The sequence below is a fragment of the Rhinoderma darwinii genome, chromosome 3 (genome assembly GCF_050947455.1).
Source record: "Rhinoderma darwinii isolate aRhiDar2 chromosome 3, aRhiDar2.hap1, whole genome shotgun sequence".
Taxonomy (NCBI): Eukaryota; Metazoa; Chordata; class Amphibia; order Anura; family Rhinodermatidae; genus Rhinoderma; species Rhinoderma darwinii.
In genome coordinates this window covers 3,609,582-3,630,402 of record NC_134689.1, presented here as the reverse complement: position 1 = coordinate 3,630,402, position 20,821 = coordinate 3,609,582, and the positions used below count along the sequence as shown (strand labels likewise).

General features: G+C 42.0%; 1 protein-coding gene across 1 annotated transcript; it reads right to left on the bottom strand.

Moving 5' to 3' along the window:
- Positions 1–71: 71 nt before the first annotated feature.
- Positions 72–15,884, bottom strand: ATP6V1E1 (ATPase H+ transporting V1 subunit E1). Its single transcript, XM_075855691.1, has 9 exons — positions 15,714–15,884; positions 13,508–13,573; positions 13,150–13,259; positions 13,008–13,074; positions 12,672–12,761; positions 12,525–12,593; positions 10,875–10,969; positions 10,711–10,798; positions 72–669 (listed from the first exon to the last, which is right to left on the bottom strand). Exons 1-9 carry the CDS (start codon positions 15,744–15,746, stop codon positions 607–609), a joined length of 681 nt encoding a protein of 226 aa, XP_075711806.1. The 5' UTR covers positions 15,747–15,884; the 3' UTR covers positions 72–606.
- Positions 15,885–20,821: the final 4,937 nt, after the last annotated feature.

Below are 20,821 nucleotides of genomic sequence, written 5' to 3'. Positions count from 1 at the left end.
ACAGGCCCTGTGGAAGTTCTAATCACGACATCTCTGTACCTGGGAGATAAAACGCTGTTCACACAAGTCCATCAGGTTTACATTTTGTTTTAATCATAATAAATAAGAACTTCACACGGGCACCGCGGTCGTACAGGAGGCCACTAAACACGACAGGGGCCACCTGTAACATGAGGCGCTGGGATGGTGGGGGTGGTAGTGGTGTATGACAGCTGGGGATACTAAGCCCACCCTCACATATCACTATTACAAGCGACCGCACCAGATCTCCACCCCGTACTATACAGCACTGTGTGCCCAGTAGAGACCAGAGTGGAGTACCCCTTTATAACGAAGTCACCCTGACCCACCAGAGCGGACTAGAAGATGCCGCTGAACCAACCATCGTACAGATGGCGAGGAAAGAGTCAGTTACTGCGACGGATCATAAACCATCCCAACCCCCTCAACACCCGACCCCCCCCCCCCACATCAGAAGCGCCTCCGGATCAAACTCCTGAAAAACATCTAGTACATAAGGACGACAATGGAAAACACGAACGTAAAATATACGGAATATTCTCTTCTCTGTACAGCAGTGATCAGCATGGCGGCGACCGAGGACGCTCAGTCCAAGAACTTGCGGTTTGGATTGGCCCCAAATAAAGCGACTCGAATCTCCGGCATCATCTGAAGAGGGAAGACAAAAAATATAAACTATAACACAAAACCCGTATAAAGCCCCAGTGTAGTTCTACCCTCACACAGAAGGGGGCAGCATTATAGTAGTTATATTCTTGTATATAGGGGCAGTATTATAGTAGCTATATTCTTGTATATAGGGGGCAGTATTATAGTAGTTATATTCTTGTATATAGGGGGCAGTATTATAGTAGTTATATTCTTGTATATAGGAGCAGTATTATAGTAGTTATATTCTTGTATATAGGAGCAGTATTATAGTAGTTATATTCTTGTATATAGGAGCAGTATTATAGTAGTTATATTCTTGTATATAGGAGCAGTATTATAGTAGTTATATTCTTGTATATAGGAGCAGTATTATAGTAGTTATATTCTTGTATATAGGGGCAGTATTATAGTAGTTATATTCTTGTATATTGGTGGCAGTATTATAGTAGTTATATTCTTGTATATAGGAGCCGTATTATAGTAGTTATATTCTTATATATAGGGGGCAGTATTATAGTAGTTATATTCTTGTATAAGGGGGCAGTATTATAGTAGTTATATTCTTGTATATAGGGCAGTATTATAGTAGTTATATTCTTGTATGTAGCAGGCAGTATTATAGCAGTTATATTCTTGTATGTAGCAGGCAGTATTATAGCAGTTATATTCTTGTATATAGGGGCAGTATTATAGTAGTTATGTTCTTATATATAGGGGCAGTATTATAGTAGTTATATTCTTGTATATAGGGGGCAGTATTATAGTAGATATATTCTTGTATATAGGGGCAGTATTATAGTAGTTATATTCTTGTATATAGGGGGCAGTATTATAGTAGTTATATTCTTGTATATAGGGGGCAGTATTATAGTAGTTATATTCTTGTATATAGGGGCAGTATTATAGTAGTTATATTCTTGTATATAGGAGCAGTATTATAGTAGTTATATTCTTGTATATAGGAGCAGTATTATAGTAGTTATATTCTTGTATATAGGGAGCAGTATTATAGTAGTTATATTCTTGTATATAGGGGCAGTATTATAGTAGTTATATTCTTGTATATAGGAGCAGTATTATAGTAGTTATATTCTTGTATATAGGAGGCAGTATTATAGTAGTTATATTCTTGTATATAGGGGGCAGTATTATAGCAGTTATATTCTTGTATATAGGGGCAGTATTATAGTAGATATATTCTTGTATATAGGGGCAGTATTATAGTAGTTATATTCTTGTATATAGGGGGCAGTATTATAGTAGTTATATTCTTGTATACAGGGGCAGTATTATAGTAGTTATATTCTTGTATATAGGGGGCAGTATTATAGTAGTTATATTCTTGTATATAGGGGGCAGTATTATAGTAGTTATATTCTTGTATATAGGGGCAGTATTATAGTAGTTATATTCTTATATATAGGGGCAGTATTATAGTAGTTATATTCTTGTATATAGGGGCAGTATTATAGTAGTTATATTCTTGTATATAGGGGCAGTATTATAGTAGTTATATTCTTGTATATAGGGGCAGTATTATAGTAGTTATATTCTTGTATATAGGAGCAGTATTATAGTAGTTATATTCTTGTATATAGGGGCAGTATTATAGTAGTTATATTCTTGTATACAGGGGGCAGTATTATAGTAGTTATATTCTTGTATATAGGGGCAGTATTATAGTAGTTATATTCTTGTATATAGGGGGCAGTATTATAGTAGTTATATTCTTGTATGTAGTGGCAGTATTATAGTAGTTATATTCTTGTATATAGGGGCAGTATTATAGTAGTTATATTCTTGTATGTAGCAGGCAGTATTATAGCAGTTATATTCTTGTATATAGGGGCAGTATTATAGTAGTTATATTCTTGTATATAGGAGCAGTATTATAGTAGTTATATTCTTGTATATAGGGGGCAGTATTATAGTAGTTATATTCTTGTATGTAGTGGCAGTATTATAGTAGTTATATTCTTGTATATAGGGGCAGTATTATAGTAGTTATATTCCTGTATATAGGGGCAGTATTATAGTAGTTATATTCCTGTATATAGGGGCAGTATTATAGTAGTTATATTCTTGTATATAGGAGCAGTATTATAGTAGTTATATTCTTGTATATAGGGGGCAGTATTATAGTAGTTATATTCTTGTATATAGGGGCAGTATTATAGTAGTTATATTCTTGTATATAGGAGCAGTATTATAGTAGTTATATTCTTGTATGTAGCAGGCAGTATTATAGTAGATATATTCTTGTATGTAGCGGCAGTATTATAGTAGTTATATTCTTGTATATAGGGGCAGTAGTATAGTAGATATATTCTTGTATGTAGCAGGCAGTATTATAGTAGTTATATTCTTGTATATAGGGGCAGTATTATAGTAGGTATATTCTTGTATATAAGAGCAGAATTTTAGTAGTTATATTCTTGTATATAGGAGCAGTATTATAGTAGTTATATTCTTGTATATAGTTGGCAGTATTATAGTAGTTATATTCTTGTATATAGGGGGCAGTATTATAGTAGTTATATTCTTGTATATAGTTGGCAGTATTATAGTAGTTATATTCTTGTATATAGGGGGCAGTATTATAGTAGTTATATTCTTGTATATAGGAGCAGTATTATAGTAGTTATATTCTTGTATATAGGGGCAGTATTATAGTAGTTATATTCTTGTATATAGGAGCAGTATTATAGTAGTTATATTCTTGTATATAGGGGCAGTATTATAGTAGTTATATTCTTGTATATAGGGGGCAGTATTATAGTAGCTATATTCTTGTATATAGGGGGCAGTATTATAGTAGTTATATTCTTGTATATAGGGGCAGTATTATAGTAGTTATATTCTTGTATATAGGAGCAGTATTATAGTAGTTATATTCTTGTATATAGGAGCAGTATTATAGTAGTTATATTCTTGTATATAGGGGCAGTATTATAGTAGTTATATTCTTGTATATAGGAGCAGTATTATAGTAGTTATATTCTTGTATATAGGGGGCAGTATTATAGTAGTTATATTCTTGTATAGAGGAGCAGTATTATAGTAGTTATATTCTTGTATATAGTTGGCAGTATTATAGTAGTTATATTCTTGTATATAGGGGCAGTATTATAGTAGTTATATTCTTGTATATAGGGGCAGTATTATAGTAGTTATATTCTTGTATATAGGGGGCAGTATTGTAGTAGTTATATTCTTGTATATAGAGGGCAGTATTATAGTAGTTATATTCTTGTATATAGGAGCAGTATTATAGTAGTTATATTCTTGTATATAGGGGCAGTATTATAGTAGTTATATTCTTGTATATAGGGGCAGTATTATAGTGGTTATATTCTTATATATAGGGGGCAGTATTATAGTAGTTATATTCTTGTATATAGGGGAGCAGTATTATAGTAATTATATTCTTGTATATAGGGAGCAGTATTATAGTAATTATATTCTTGTATATAGGGGCAGTATTATAGTAGTTATATTCTTGTATATAGGAGTAGTATTATAGTAGTTATATTCTTGTATATAGGAGCAGTATTATAGTAGTTATATTCTTGTATATAGGAGCAGTATTATAGTAATTATATTCTTGTATATAGGGGGCAGTATTATAGTAGTTATATTCTTGTATATAGGATCAGTATTATAGTAGTTATATTCTTGTATATAGGGGGCAGTATTATAGTAGTTATATTCTTGTATATAGGAGCAGTATTATAGTAGTTATATTCTTGTATATAGGATCAGTATTATAGTAGTTATATTCTTGTATATAGGAGCAGTATTATAGTAGTTATATTCTTGTATATAGGAGCAGTATTATAGTAGTTATATTCTTGTATATAGGGGGCAGTATTATAGTAGGTATATTCTTGTATATAGGAGGCAGTATTATAGTGGTTATATTCTTGTATATAGGAACAGTATTATAGTAGTTATATTCTTGTATATAGGGGCAGTATTATAGTAGTTATATTCTTGTATATAGGGGCAGTATTATAGTAGTTATATTCTTGTATATAGGGGGCAGTATTATAGTAGTTATATTCTTGTATATAGGGGGCAGTATTATAGTAGTTATATTCTTGTATATAGGGGGCAGTATTATAGTAGTTATATTCTTGTATATAGGAGCAGTATTATAGTAATTATATTCTTGTATATAGGGGGCAGTATTATAGTAGTTATATTCTTGTATATAGGAGCAGTATTATAGTAGTTATATTCTTGTATATAGGGGGCAGTATTATAGTAGTTATATTCTTGTATATAGGAGCAGTATTATAGTAATTATATAATTATATTCTTGTATATAGGGGGCAGTATTATAGTAGTTATATTCTTGTATATAGGATCAGTATTATAGTAGTTATATTCTTGTATATAGGGGGCAGTATTATAGTAGTTATATTCTTGTATATAGGATCAGTATTATAGTAGTTATATTCTTGTATATAAGGGCAGTATTATAGTAGTTATATTCTTGTATATAAGGGGCAGTATTATAGTAGTTATAGTCTTGTATATAGGAGCAGTATTATAGTAGTTATATTCTTGTATATAGGAGCTGTATTATAGTAGTTATATTCTTGTATATAGGGGCAGTATTATAGTAGTTATATTCTTGTATATAGGGAGCAGTATTATAGTAGTTATATTCTTGTATATAGAGGCAGTATTATAGTAGTTATATTCTTGTATATAGGGGCAGTATTATAGTAGTTATATTCTTGTATATAGGGGCAGTATTATAGTAGTTATATTCTTGTATATAGGGGGTAGTATTATAGTAGTTATATTCTTGTATATAGGAGCAGTATTATAGTAGTTATATTCTTGCATATAGGATCAGTATTATAGTAGTTATATTCTTGTATATAGGATCAGTATTATAGTAGTTATATTCTTGTATATAGGGGCAGTATTATAGTAGTTATATTCTTGTATATAAGGGGCAGTATTATAGTAGTTATATTCTTGTATATAGGATCAGTATTATAGTAGTTATATTCTTGTATATAAGGGCAGTATTATAGTAGTTATATTCTTGTATATAGGGGGCAGTATTATAGTAGTTATATTCTTGTATATAGGGGGCTGTATTATAGTAGTTATATTCTTGTATATAGGGGGCAGTATAAGGGGGGATTCACACGAGCGTGTATTCGGTCCGTGCGGGCCGCGTGGTTTTCACGCGGCACGCATGGACCAATACAAGTCTATGGGGCAGTACAGACAGTCCGTGCTTTTTGCGCAGCGTTTGTCTGCTGCGCAAAAAGCGCGACAGGTTCAATAACTCTGCGTATTTCGCGCATCACGCACCCATTGAAGTCAATGGGTGCGTGAAAATCACGCGCACCACACGGAAGCACTTCCGTGGGACGAGCGTGATTCGCGCAACAGCAGTGAAAAGGATGAATGAAAACCGAAAAGCACCACGTGCTTTTCTGTTTCCGAACATCCAAACGGAGTGTCTTTGCGATGAGCGAAGCCGGACAAGCGTACCGAACTTCACCGGGTTCGGCCAAACTCGTTTTGGCCGATCCCGGCAAAAAAATTATCTGTACGCGACGTCAGGAGATAGTCACTGTCCATGGTGCTGAAAGAGTTAAACTGTTTCAGCACCATGGACAGTGACTTGCGATCCCAAAATACATTAACCTGTAAAAAAACCAGAAGTTCTAACTTACCGATTACTCCTGTCTCCTTCCTGCAGTCCGACCTCCCGGGATGACACTTCAGTTCAAGTGACAGCTCCAGCCAATCACAGGCCAAGCACAGGCTGCAGCCAATCACAGGCTGCAGCGGTCACTTGGACTGCTGCGTCATCCAGGGAGGTGGGGCCCGATGTCAAGAGAGGCGCGTCACCAAGGACGCGTCACCAAGGACGCGTCACCAAGGCAACGGCCGGGAAGTTCTCGGTAAGTAGGAACTTCATCTTTTTTTTTTACAGGTTTTTCGCTGTTGTGTTCGGCATTCACTGTCGAGGGTGCTGAAAGATTTAGCTCTTTCAGCACCTTGGACAGTGACGGGCATCGACAAGCCTCATCTCTATGATGCCGGCTGCGCGAAAATCACGCAGCCGCGCATCAGACACGCATGACACACGCAGCTGTCAAATGGTTTTTGCGCTCGCAAAACGCTGCGTTGTTTGCGCGCGCAAAAACGCAACGTTCGTGTGAATCTACCCTTATAGTAGTTATATTCTTATATATAGGGGGCAATATTATAGTAGTTATATTCTTGTATATAGGAGCAGTATTATAGTAGTTATATTCTTATATATAGGGGGCAGTATTATAGTAGTTATATTCTTGTATATAGGGGCAGTATTATAGTAGTTATATTCTTGTATATAGGGGGGCAGTATTATAGTAGTTCTATTCTTGTATATAGGGGCAGTATTATAGTAGTTATATTCTTGTATATAGGAGCAGTATTATAGTAGTTATATTCTTGTATATAGGGGCAGTATTATAATAGTTATATTCTTGTATATAGGAGCAGTATTATAGTAGTTATGTTCCTGTATATTGGGGGCAGTATTATAGTAGTTATATCCTTGTATATAGGGGCAGTATTATAGTAGATATATTCTTGTATATAGGGGCAGTATTATAGTAGTTATATTCTTGTATATAGGGGCAGTATTATAGTAGTTATATTCCTGTATATAGGGGGCAGTATTATAGTAGTTATATTGTATATAGGGGGCAGTATTATAGTAGTTATATTCTTGTATATAGGGGCAGTATTATAGTAGTTATATTCTTGTATATGGGAGCAGTATTATAGTAGTTATATTCTTGTATATAGAAGCAGTATTATAGTAGTTATATTCTTGTATATACGAGCAGTATTATAGTAGTTATATTCTTGTATATAGGAGGCAGTATTATAGTAGTTATATTCTTGTATATAGGAGCAGTATTATAGTAGTTATATTCTTGTATATAGGGGCAGTATTATAGTAGTTATATTCTTGTATATAGGGAGCAGTATTATAGTAGTTATATTCTTGTATATAGGAGCAGTATTATAGTAGTTATATTCTTGTATATAGGAGCAGTATTATAGTAGTTATATTCTTGTATATAGGGGCAGTATTATAATAGTTATATTCTTGTATATAGGAGCAGTATTATAGTAGTTATATTCCTGTATATAGGGGGCAGTATTGTAGTAGTTATATTCTTGTATATAGGAGCAGTATTATAGTAGTTATATTCTTGTATATAGGGGGCAGTATTATAATAGTTATATTCTTGTATATAGGAGCAGTATTATAGTAGTTATATTCCTGTATATAGGAGGCAGTATTATAGTAGTTATATTCTTGTATATAAGAGCAGTATTATAGTAGTTATATTCTTGTATATAGGGAGCAGTATTATAGTAGTTATATTCTTGTATATAGGGAGCAGTATTATAGTAGTTATATTCTTGTATATAGGAGGCAGTATTATAGTAGTTATATTCTTGTATATATAGGGGCAGTATTATAGTAGTTATATTCTTGTATATAGGGGGCAGTATTATAGTAGTTATATTCTTGTATATAGAGGCAGTATTATAGTAGTTATATTCTTGTATATAGGAGCAGTATTATAGTAGTTATATTCTTGTATATAGGGGGCAGTATTATAGTAGTTATATTCTTGTATATAGGGGCAGTATTATAGCAGTTATATTCTTGTATATAGGAGCAGTATTATAGCAGTTATATTCTTGTATATAGGGGCAGTATTATAGTAGTTATATTCTTGTATATAGGAGGCAGTATTATAGTAGTTATATTCTTGTATATAGGGGGCAGTATTATAGTAGTTATATTCTTGTATATAGGGGGCAGTATTATAGTAGTTATATTCTTGTATATAGGAGTAGTATTATAGTAGTTATATTCTTGTATATAGGGGCAGTATTATAGTAGTTATATTCTTGTATAAGGGGCAGTATTATAGTAGTTATATTCTTGTATATAGGAGGCAGTATTATAGTAGTTATATTCTTGTATATAGGGGGCAGTATTATAGTAGTTATATTCTTATATATAGGGGGCAGTATTATAGTAGTTATATTCTTGTATATAGAGGCAGTATTATAGTAGTTATATTCTTGTATATAGGAGCAGTATTATAGTAGTTATATTCTTGTATATAGGGGGCAGTATTATAGTAGTTATATTCTTGTATATAGGGGCAGTATTATAGCAGTTATATTCTTGTATATAGGAGCAGTATTATAGTAGTTATATTCTTGTATATAGGGGCAGTATTATAGTAGTTATATTCTTGTATATAGGAGGCAGTATTATAGTAGTTATATTCTTGTATATAGGGGGCAGTATTATAGTAGTTATATTCTTGTATATAGGGGGCAGTATTATAGTGGTTATATTCTTGTATATAGGGGCAGTATTATAGTGGTTATATTCTTGTATATAGGAGCAGTATTATAGTAGTTATATTCTTGTATATAGGGGGCAGTATTATAGTAGTTATATTCTTGTATATAGGGGCAGTATTATAGTAGTTATATTCTTGTATATAGGGAGCAGTATTATAGTAGTTATATTCTTGTATATAGGGGCAGTATTATAGTAGTTATATTCTTGTATATAGGGGCAGTATTATAGTAGTTATATTCTTGTATATAGGGGGCAGTATTATAGTAGTTATATTCTTGTATATAGGGGGCAGTATTATAGTAGTTATATTCTTGTATATAAGAGCAGTATTATAGTAGTTATATTCTTGTATATAGGGAGCAGTATTATAGTAGTTATATTCTTGTATATAGGTGCAGTATTATAGTAGTTATATTCTTGTATATAGGGGCAGTATTACAGTAGTTATATTCTTGTATATAGGAGCAGTATTACAGTAGTTATATTCTTGTATATAGGGACAGTATTATAGTAGTTATATTCTTGTATATAGGGGCAGTATTATAGTAGTTATATTCTTGTATATAGGAGTAGTATTATAGTAGTTATATTCTTGTATATAGGGGGCAGTATTATAGTAGTTATATTCTTGTATATAGGGGGCAGTATTATAGTAGTTATATTCTTGTATATAGGAGGCAGTATTATAGTAGTTATATTCTTGTATATAGGAGGCAGTATTATAGTAGTTATATTCTTGTATATAGGGAGCAGTATTATAGTAGTTATATTCTTGTATATAGGGGCAGTATTATAGTAGTTATATTCTTGTATATAGGAGCAGTATTATAGTAGTTATATTCTTGTATATAGGAGCAGTATTATAGTATTTATATTCTTGTATATAGGGGCAGTATTATAGTAGTTATATTCTTGTATATAGGAGCAGTATTATAGTAGTTATATTCTTGTATATAGGGGCAGTATTATAGTAGTTATATTCTTGTTTATAGGGGCAGTATTATAGTAGTTATATTCTTGTATATAGGGGGCAGTATTATAGTAGTTATATTCTTGTATATAGGAGCAGTATTATAGTAGTTATATTCTTGTATATAGGAGCAGTATTATAGTAGTTATATTCTTGTATATAGGGGCAGTATTATAGTAGTTATATTCTTGTATATAGGGGGCAGTATTATAGTAGTTATATTCTTGTATATAGGGGGCAGTATTATAGTAGTTATATTCTTGTATATAGGGGCAGTATTATAGTAGTTATATTCTTGTTTATAGGGGCAGTATTATAGTAGTTATATTCTTGTATATAGGGGGCAGTATTATAGTAGTTATATTCTTGTATATAGGGGGCAGTATTATAGTAGTTATATTCTTGTATATAGGAGCAGTATTATAGTAGTTATATTCTTGTATATAGGAGCAGTATTATAGTAGTTATATTCTTGTATATAGGGGGCAGTATTATAGTAGTTATATTCTTGTATATAGGGGCAGTATTATAGTAGTTATATTCTTGTATATAGGAGCAGTATTATAGTGGTTATATTCTTGTATATAGGAGCAGTATTATAGTAGTTATATTCTTGTATATAGGCGTCACTTCCAGTCCTCACCTGCTGAGCGATCAGGTCCAGTCTACTCTCCAGAGTATTGGCCACTTTGATCTTTCCATCTCCATTATAGACCTCGATGCCTCCAGCGCTGTGAAGAGAAGGCGGTTCAGTCATTCCTTAGACTCGGTCAGTATTTAGGACGACCCTTATATTCGGACACTTACATCTCTGGGGCGAGGTGCGTCTCCTGGTCGATGATCACCTCTATCTCCCTCTTTGTGGCCGCCTTGTAGATGGGGAGACTCTTTTGTACTGAAGCCTGGAATACAGAACAGGGACATTACCAGGTATGATGCGAGTGTCTGCATTAACCCCTTCCCGTCACAGCGATTCTTTTCCCTCAATATCGCCGTGAGGCTTGTTTTTCACAGCACCATTTATTGTACCGTATAATGTAGTGGGAACCGGGGGGGGGTATAAGTCCCTCAATCTTTTTTTTTTTTGGGGGGGGGGGGGGGGGGTTGTTTAAGGGTTTCACCGTACGGTAGAAAAATGGTACGTTAACTATTCTGTGGGTCAGAACGATTACGGCGATACCAAATTTTTCGCTTTTTTGGTTTTACAGGAAGAAATTAATTGTTAAAAATAAATCTTGTGTTTTGTCGCCACATTCTGAGACAGAACTTTAATATTTTTCCGGCGATTTAGCGATATGTGGGCAGTTTTTTGCGGGGCGAGCTGAAGTTTGCGCTACAAGAGACTTTGTGGGATATAAAGTGACCACAAAACAAATTCTGGCGGTTTTGTCTTTAATGGCGATCACCGTGCGGGTTAAATAATGGAATATTGTAGTTTGGACTTTTGCGGACACGGCGATACCAAATGTTGTTTATTTTTTACATTAATTTAGGTAAAAATTGGAAAAGTGCGTGTGTGTGCGTGTGGGGGGGGGGGGGGGGTTTGAGCTTTTTAATGTCTTAGATGCTACGATCATAATTGATCGCAGCATCTAAGGGGTTAAATGGCCAGGAACGGTGCGATCAGTTAGTCCCAGGTGTCAGCTGTAGTACACAGCTGACACCCGCTCCAAACATCACCCCACCCCCACGCAATAGTACGTCGTAGTGTGAATAGGGGTTAACAATGGGGAAGGGGGTCAGTTACATCCTGCAGCTGAAGGGTAGAAGTCTGAGGCAGCGAATTGTTACAGGAACATCATGGAAGACCAACCACAGGAAGGACAGACCCGGAAGGGGAGGAAATGTCAAAATAAAGTCACTATCTGGAACAATTAAATGGCAAAATGTTTGTGCCTGCAGCTGCCACTAGAGGGAGCTCACTGCACATTTATACAGATCTCATAAAATAGGAAACATGTATGTAGTGAGCGCCCCCTAGTGATGACTGCAGACAGATCATTATGTAACTATGGGCCCTGTATATATCTGCATACAGTGAGCTCCCCCTAGTGGTAACTGCAGGTAGCAGAATGTTCTCATGTAACTATGGGAGCTGTATATAGTGAGCTCCCCCTAGTGGTGGCTGCAGACAGGAGATCATCATGTAACTATCGGCCCTGTATATATCTGCATACAGTGAGCTCCCTCTAGTGGTGGCTGCAGGCAGCAGAATGTTCTCATGTAACTCTATGGGAGCTGTATGTATCTGTATGTAGAGAGCTCTCCCTAGTGGTGGCTGCAGGTAGCAGATTATTATAGGACTATTTCCATTCATGTAGAGGGTTTGGAGCTGTGTATGAGGGAATACCTGATCTTCGCCCCCTATAAAGACATGGAATTAGTCAGCACCAAATATTGGACCCATTTGGATGTGACACTTGAAGCCGCCATGCTTCGAGCTCATCCCCGACTCACCTTGATGAGGGGCAGGTCCTGCTTACGGCACCGGATCACCACTCTTGCTTCCAGCAGCTGGTAGAGACCCTGCAGGGAGGAGGGGACAGGGCGGTTATGGGACTGACGGCAGGAACGTTATTAGGGGGTGTCCTGACTGATCGTTACCTGCAGAATGAGTCCCTCCAGCAGAGCCTGGTACTGGGCGGAGTCCTTCACCACACGCGCCAGCCGCTGCTTGGCCTCATGCAGTAAATCCTGGGGGGGAAAGAGAATAAATAAGTGGAGAGATAATTCACAGACCGGGACCCCAAAAGAGGCGGAGACCCCACTGAGGACCTCGTTCTCCAGACAGACCACCATGTAATGTTTAGTGAGTAGATGACTGTTGACGAGCCGCACCCGCCATGCGGGGGACATTGGCCGGAGGAGTTCACGGACCCCCAGAGACCTCCCCTAGAAGTGACGGCAGCCGATACCGCAGCGGCCGGTTCAGATACTCACTGCGATGAGGTCGTCTCGAGCCTTCAGCACCTTCAGCCTGGCCTGGTTCATCAGGTTGGACATCTGACTGTAGGGGGCAGAATTGAGCAGAGGTCAGATCACAGCGATCACAGTCTCGCGCTCCCGGGGGTCGGACACTTACATCTTCTTCTGCTGCTCGATCTGCTTCTCCTTCTTCTCGTAATACTCCATGATCTTCAGCCGCTGGGTCTGGACCAGACGACCCTTCTCAATGTTAAACTCCTCCTCCGCCTGACGGAAGAACGAAAAACGTGAGCGCCAAAGAAAAAGAGGGAGCAGGTGACTTAAGGGGGAACTCCACCATCACGGCTTCCTTCTCAGGCCGTCACCTCTAGGTCATTGGCGCAACCATCAGGTAAGAACCGCGTATATCATACACACACATGAGGACGCGGTGAAGGTGGAGTTCCCCTTTAAGTTCAGCAGGAAACGGGGAGCAAATGAAGACGATCAGACCGACGTCATTCTGCTCCGCTTACCTTGGCGTCGATCTCCTCGGCTTTCTCGTTGGCTTCTTGTTCGATGAACGCCATCATGTGCTTGATCTGCGAGACAGAAGACAGCGCGTCAAAATGGCGGCTACGGAGCGAACATCCCAGCGCCGCGACCCAAACACCAGATCTGAGACGCCACAACCTCACCGGAGCCTCGTATGATGGAAAGTTCTGCAGCATCTAATTTTAACTTAAAGTCTCAATTCCTTATGATTCTCAAGATCTCTGCTTTCTGTTAGTGAATGGGAACATTCAGAGGCTGAAACCCCCTCCTGAGCCAATACTTTCTTCAGCTGAGCGTTTGTTACAATTGTATCCAGTCTAGACACCTGGACTCGACTGATACAATGTAACAAACTACCGGGAGAGAAGAGATTTGTGTTACAGAAGCTTTTAGCTCAGAGGATCGTCCAGACCGGACAATTGTAACAAACCCTCAGCCGTGTTAGTAGGACAAGTTCTGTATAGTTTTGTAGCCACTGACAGCAAGCAGAGATCTTGAACACTGCAAGAAATCAAATAGTTTATTAGAAAAATGCAGAACTTTCCATATTTATATATTATTTTTTTTACATAAAACCTGTGATACCCCCCCCCCCTCGTGTACCGGCCGAGGAAATGCCCCCCCCCTTGCTGGCTGGGGCAACTATGAATGCTCCCAGGTCTCGGATGATAGGGGTCATTCTTTTAAAGGGACAGCGCACCAGAACTCTGGGAGAATTAAAAGTTTCTGCTCCTCCCCGGAGCGATTGTATTCGGGGGAGGTGCGTTATTAGCCGTTTCCCCATCATCGGTCCGGTTATCTATGACCGGAGCGATCAGATCGAGCCGGGGGAGGGGCAGCAGTGAGAAACCAACCCCCACAGGAGGGATTCTGATAATGGCGGCACGTTAGGGAAGTGTTATACAAGAAACTCCCATATACGCCGGATCCTCAGCGCAGAGGAACGTATCTCCCCCTCCCCCACCATAACGGCCGCCACAGCTGAATGACTGTCGTTCTGCTGCGATCTGTAGTGATCGCCGGATATTCAGGAGGAATCTTGTAGCTCATTCGGAGCCGCCTGGTTCATGAATACGATGATAGAGTTCAGTAAAGACTGACACAGTATGAGGCTATAACAATACAGACTTATAAGCCGTTCAGGGTGTGTGGAGAGCCGGGTGGTGACCCTCTTATAATCACATTGCTCCGGTCTCTTCTGGTTTGTGTCCCGCGGATCGCGCCGTTCTGGTGACATCAGGGACAGGACACGTTTGTATCTAAACAAACGTTCTGTCTGATCCGGCAGAAACCGCCCGTAACCCGGTGCCGACCGCCCAAAAACAGCCCCCACCGCACCGGCAGCAGCGTCCTGTGTACTGTAAACACCCCCCTCCCCCACATGTAAGACCTTGACTCGACCTGTGCACACCTGCGCTCTGCTCCTGGGAAAGCCGGGTGACCCCCTATAGGACGGCCGTTCCCTCCCCCACAGGTGGTCACCCAGCTCTCCCAGACTCCTGAATATCACATCCCCCGGCAGCCGTATCACCGGACACCCAGCTCTCCCGGACTCCTGCATGTCACATCCCCCGGCGGCCGTATCACCGGACACCCAGCTCTCCCAGACTCCTGAATATCACATCCCCCGGCAGCCGTATCTCCGGACACCCAGCTCTCCCGGACTCCTGCATGTCACATCCCCCGGCGGCCGTATCACCGGATACCCGGCTCTCCCGGACTCCTGCATGTCACATCCCCCGACGGCCGTATCACCGGATACCCGGCTCTCCCGGACTCCTGCATGTCACACCCCTCGGCGGCCGTATCTCCGGACACCCAGCTCTCCCAGGAACAGAACACTGAAAATGTAACCCTAATCCATCATTTCTGGGGGACATAATGGGAGTTGTGCTCAGGATTTCCACGTTTTCGGGCGGGGGTGATGGGGGTTGTAGTTCCTGTATTTGTGTATTTGTGGCATCACGTGACTGGAGACATAAGGTGACTCGTTACAATGAAGATCATTCATAGGGGAAGGGGCATAATTATCATGTGGGGTGAAGGAGCTCCGGGGGGGGGGGGGGTCATCACAGGGGCCACAATCAGGGGCCACGTCCTCCCACGCCTGCACTAGAATACAATTCCTCTCCCCTCATACATCAGACCCGGGGCCCCTCCGCTGCGGCCGTCACCCTCCCCGCTCACCTGCTTCTGCACGTCGGCGTCGCTCAGGGCCATGGTGCCGGTGTTGTTGGGGCCGGAGCCGCGGATGAGAAATCTGGAGAAGACGAAGAAGAAGCAGCGACACAATGACACCGAGCACCGGCAGCTTCCTCTTATATCAGTCACCTGACCAGCGCAGCGCTCCGCCCACTTCCGGATCAGCTGACTGTTTCTAGGGCGATTAATCACGCCCTAAATAATGCAGAACACGCCCCTTTATACACAAAGTACCGCCCACCCGCTGGAGGATCCCGTATACATCTATCACCCCTGTCCCAATGGGAGGATCCCGTATACATCCATCACCCCTGTCCCTATAGGAGGATCCCGTATACATCTATCACCCCTGTCCCAATGGGAGGATCCCGTATACATCCATCACCCCTGTCCCTATAGGAGGATCCCGTATACATCTATCACCCCTGTCCCAATGGGAGGATCCCATATACATCTATGACCCCTGTCCCTATAGGAGGATCCCGTATACATCTATCACCCTTGTCCCTATGGGAGGATCCCGTATACATCTATCACCCCTGTCCCTATAGGAGGATCCCATATACATCTATCACCTCCGTCCCTATAGGAGGATCCAGTATACATCCATGACCCCTGTCCCTATAGGAGGATCCCATATACATCTATCACCCCTGTCCCTATAGGAGAATCCCGTATACATCTATCATTCCTGTCCCTATAGGAGGATCCCGTATACATCTATCACCTCTGTCCTTATAGGAGAATCCCGTATACATCTTTGACCCCTGTCCCTATAGGAGAATCCTGCAAACATCTATGACCCCTGTCCCTATAGGAGGATCCCGTATACTTCTAATCTATCACCCCTGTCCTTATAGGAGATCCCATAATCATCGGTCAGACCTTACCCTATAAGCAGCGCCCCATATACAGTAGATACTGTAGGAGCCCTATATACAATTATCACCCCTTCCCTATTGAAGCAGCCCCATATATATCTGTTCCCCGTCTCTATAGGAGGATCTCATATACAATACTGTGAAAACGTTTTAGGCAGTTGTGGAAAAATGCTGTAAAATGAGAATGATTTCAAAAACAGAAGCGTTAATAGCTGTTTTTCCTTTTTATCAATTAACAAAATACAAAGTGAATGAACAGAAGAGAAATCAAAATGAAATCAATATTTGGTGTGACCGCCCTTTGCCTTCAAAATAGCATCAACTCTCGCTTATAGCCGATAGCCGATGAATGGAGCGGCAGTGCGAATGACCGACCTGCTGCTCAGTTCAAACGAGGGGTTCGGGCAACTTCGGGGTCCCTGTTCTCGTAAACAGTGGGGGTCTGAGCTATTGGACACCCACCGATCAGCAAGTTACTCCTTACCCTACGGATAGGGGGTAATTTGTTGTAACAGGAATACCCCTTTAAAACTGGGTGAGGAACAGCCAAACTCTGCTACAAAGGTGAGGTTGTGGAAGGCAGTTTCAAGGAAACAGTGCAGCAGATCAGACACATCATGCTACTTCACTTCATAATCAGAAGATGCCAGCAGTGCCATCAGCTCAGAACTGGCAGGAACCAGTGAGACCCCGGTACACCCATCTACTGTTCAGAGAAGTCTGGCCATTAGTGGTCTTCATGGAAGAAATGTGTCCAAAAAGCCAAACCTTCAACGTGGAAACAAGAGCAAGCGACTCAACTATGCACCAAAACATAGGAACTGGGGGCAGAGAAATGGCGGCAGGTGCTCTGGACTGAGGAGTCACAATGTGAAATATTTGGTGTAAAAGAAGGCAGTTTGTTTTCTGAAGGGCTGGAGAGCGGTACAATAATGAGGGTCTGCAGGCAGCAGTGACGCATGGTGAGGGTCCTGGATAGCGGTACAATAATGAGGGTCTGCAGGCAGCAGTGAAGATGGTGGAGGGTCCTGGAGAGCGGTACAATAATGAGGGTCTGCAGGCAGCAGTGAAGCATGGTGGAGGGTCCTGGAAAGCGGTTCAATAATGAGGGTCTGTAGGCAGCAGTGAAGCATGGTGGAGGGTCCTGGAGAGCGGTACAATAATGAGGGTCTGCAGGAAGCAGTGAAGCATGGTGGAGGGTCCTGGAGAGCGGTACAATAATGAGGGTCTGCAGGCAGCAGTGAAGATGGTGGAGGGTCCTGGAGAGCGGTACAATAATGAGGGTCTGCAGGCAGCAGTGAAGATGGTTGAGGGTCCTGGAGAGCGGTATAATAATGAGGGTCTGCAGGAAGCAGTGAAGCATGGTGGAGGGTCCTGGAGAGCGGTACAATAATGAGGGTCTGCAGGCAGCAGTGAAGCATGGTGGAGGGTCCTGGAGAGCGGTACAATAATGAGGGTCTGCAGGCAGCAGTGAAGCATGGTGGAGGGTCCTAAAGAGCGGTACAAAAATGAGGGTCTGCAGGCAGCAGTGAAGCATGGTGGAGGGTCCTGGAGAGCGGTACAATAAGGAGGGTCTGCAGGCAGCAGTGAAGATGGTGGAGGGTCCTGGAGAGCGGTACAATAATGAGGGTCTGCAGGCAGCAGTGAAGCATGGTGGAGGGTCCTGGAGAGCGATACAATAAGGAGGGTCTGCAGGCAGCAGTGAAGCATGGTGGAGGGTCCTGGAGAGAGGTACAATAATGAGGGTCTGCAGGCAGCAGTGAAGCATGGTGGAGGGTCCTGGAGAGCGGTACAATAATGAGCGTCTGCAGGCAGCAGTGAAGATGGTGGAGGGTCCTGGAGAGCGGTACAATAATGAGGGTCTGCAGGCAGCAGTGAAGCATGGTGGAGGGTCCTGGAAAGCGGTACAATAATGAGGGTCTGTAGGCAGCAGTGAAGCATGGTGGAGGGTCCTGGAGAGCGGTACAATAATGAGGGTCTGCAGGAAGCAGTGAAGCATGGTGGAGGGTCCTGGAGAGCGGTACAATAATGAGGGTCTGCAGGCAGCAGTGAAGATGGTGGAGGGTCCTGGAGAGCGGTACAATAATGAGGGTCTGCAGGCAGCAGTGAAGATGGTGGAGGGTCCTGGAGAGCGGTATAATAATGAGGGTCTGCAGGCAGCAGTGAAGCATGGTGGAGGGTCCTGGAGAGCGGTACAATAATGAGGGTCTGCAGGCAGCAGTGAAGCATGGTGGAGGGTCCTAAAGAGCGGTACAAAAATGAGGGTCTGCAGGCAGCAGTGAAGCATGGTGGAGGGTCCTGGAGAGCGGTACAATAATGAGGGTCTGCAGGCAGCAGTGAAGATGGTGGAGGGTCCTGGAGAGCGGTACAATAATGAGGGTCTGCAGGCAGCAGTGAAGCATGGTGGAGGGTCCTAAAGAGCGGTACAAAAATGAGGGTCTGCAGGCAGCAGTGAAGCATGGTGGAGGGTCCTGGAGAGCGGTACAATAATGAGGGTCTGCAGGCAGCAGTGAAGATGGTGGAGGGTCCTGGAGAGCGGTACAATAATGAGGGTCTGCAGGCAGCAGTGAAGCATGGTGGAGGGTCCTCGAGAGCGGTACAATAATGAGAGTCTGCAGGCAGCAGTGAAGCATGGTGGAGGGTCCTAAAGAGCGGTACAAAAATGAGGGTCTGCAGGCAGCAGTGAAGCATGGTGGAGGGTCCTGGAGAGCGGTACAATAATGAGGGTCTGCAGGCAGCAGTGAAGCATGGTGGAGGGTCCTGGAGAGCGGGACAATAATGAGGGTCTGCAGGCAGCAGTGAAGCATGGTGGAGGGTCCTGGAGAGCGGTACAATAATGAGGGTCTGCAGGCAGCAGTGAAGATGGTGGAGGGTCATGGAGAGCGGTACAATAATGAGGGTCTGCAGGCAGCAGTGAAGATGGTGGAGGGTCCTGGAGAGCGGTACAATAATGAGGGTCTGCAGGCAGCAGTGAAGCATGGTGGAGGGTCCTGGAGAGCGGTACAATAATGAGGGTCTGCAGGCAGCAGTGAAGCATGGTGGAGGGTCCTGGAGAGCGGTACAAAAATGAGGGTCTGCAGGAAGCAGTGAAGCATGGTGGAGGGTCCTAAAGAGCGGTACAATAATGATGGTCTGCAGGCAGCAGTGAAGCATGGTGGAGGGTCCTAAAGAGCGGTACAAAAATGAGGGTCTGCAGGCAGCAGTGAGGCATAGTGGAGGGTCCTGGAGAGCGGTACAATAATGAGGGTCTGCAGGCAGCAGTGAAGCATGGTGGAGGGTCCTGGAGAGCGGGACAATAATGAGGGTCTGCAGGCAGCAGTGAAGCATGGTGGAGGGTCCTGGAGAGCGGTACAATAATGAGGGTCTGCAGGCAGCAGTGAAGATGGTGGAGGGTCCTGGAGAGCGGTACAATAATGAGGGTCTGCAGGCAGCAGTGAAGATGGTGGAGGGTCCTGGAGAGCGATACAATAATGGGGGTCTGCAGGCAGTAGTGAAGCATGGTGGAGGGTCCTGGAGAGCGGTACAATAATGAGGGTCTGCAGGCAGCAGTGAAGATGGTGGAGGGTCCTGGAGAGCGGTACAATAATGAGGGTCTGCAGGCAGCTGTGAAGATGGTGGAGGGTCCTGGAGAGCGGTACAATAATGAGGGTCTGCAGGCAGCAGTGAAGATGGTGGAGGGTCCTGGAGAGCGGTATAATAATGAGGGTCTGCAGGCAGCAGTGAAGCATGGTGGAGGGTCCTGGAGAGCGGTACAATAATGGGGGTCTGCAGGCAGCAGTGAAGCATGGTGGAGGGTCCTAAAGAGCGGTACAAAAATGAGGGTCTGCAGGCAGCAGTGAAGCATGGTGGAGGGTCCTGGAGAGCGGTACAATAATGAGGGTCTGCAGGAAGCAGTGAAGCATGGTGGAGGGTCCTAAAGAGCGGTACAATAATGATGGTCTGCAGGCAGCAGTGAAGCATGGTGGAGGGTCCTAAAGAGCGGTACAAAAATGAGGGTCTGTAGGCAGCAGTGAAGCATGGTGGAGGGTCCTGGAGAGCGGTACAATAATGAGGGTCTGCAGGCAGCAGTGAAGATGGTGGAGGGTCCTGGAGAGCGGTACAATAATGAGGGTCTGCAGGCAGCAGTGAAGCATGGTGGAGGGTCCTCGAGAGCAGTACAATAATGAGGGTCTGCAGGCAGCAGTGAAGCATGGTGGAGGGTCATGGAGAGCG

Coding starts and splice junctions, on each gene's coding strand:
- ATP6V1E1 (XM_075855691.1), bottom strand. CDS start 15,746: ATGGCCCTGAGCGACGCCGACGTGCAGAAGCAG. Junction 13,260..13,507: donor CCGAGGAGATCGACGCCAAG/GTAAGCGGAGCA, acceptor TTCTTCCGTCAG/GCGGAGGAGGAGTTTAACAT. Junction 12,762..13,007: donor CTCGAGACGACCTCATCGCA/GTGAGTATCTGA, acceptor TTTCCCCCCCAG/GATTTACTGCATGAGGCCAA.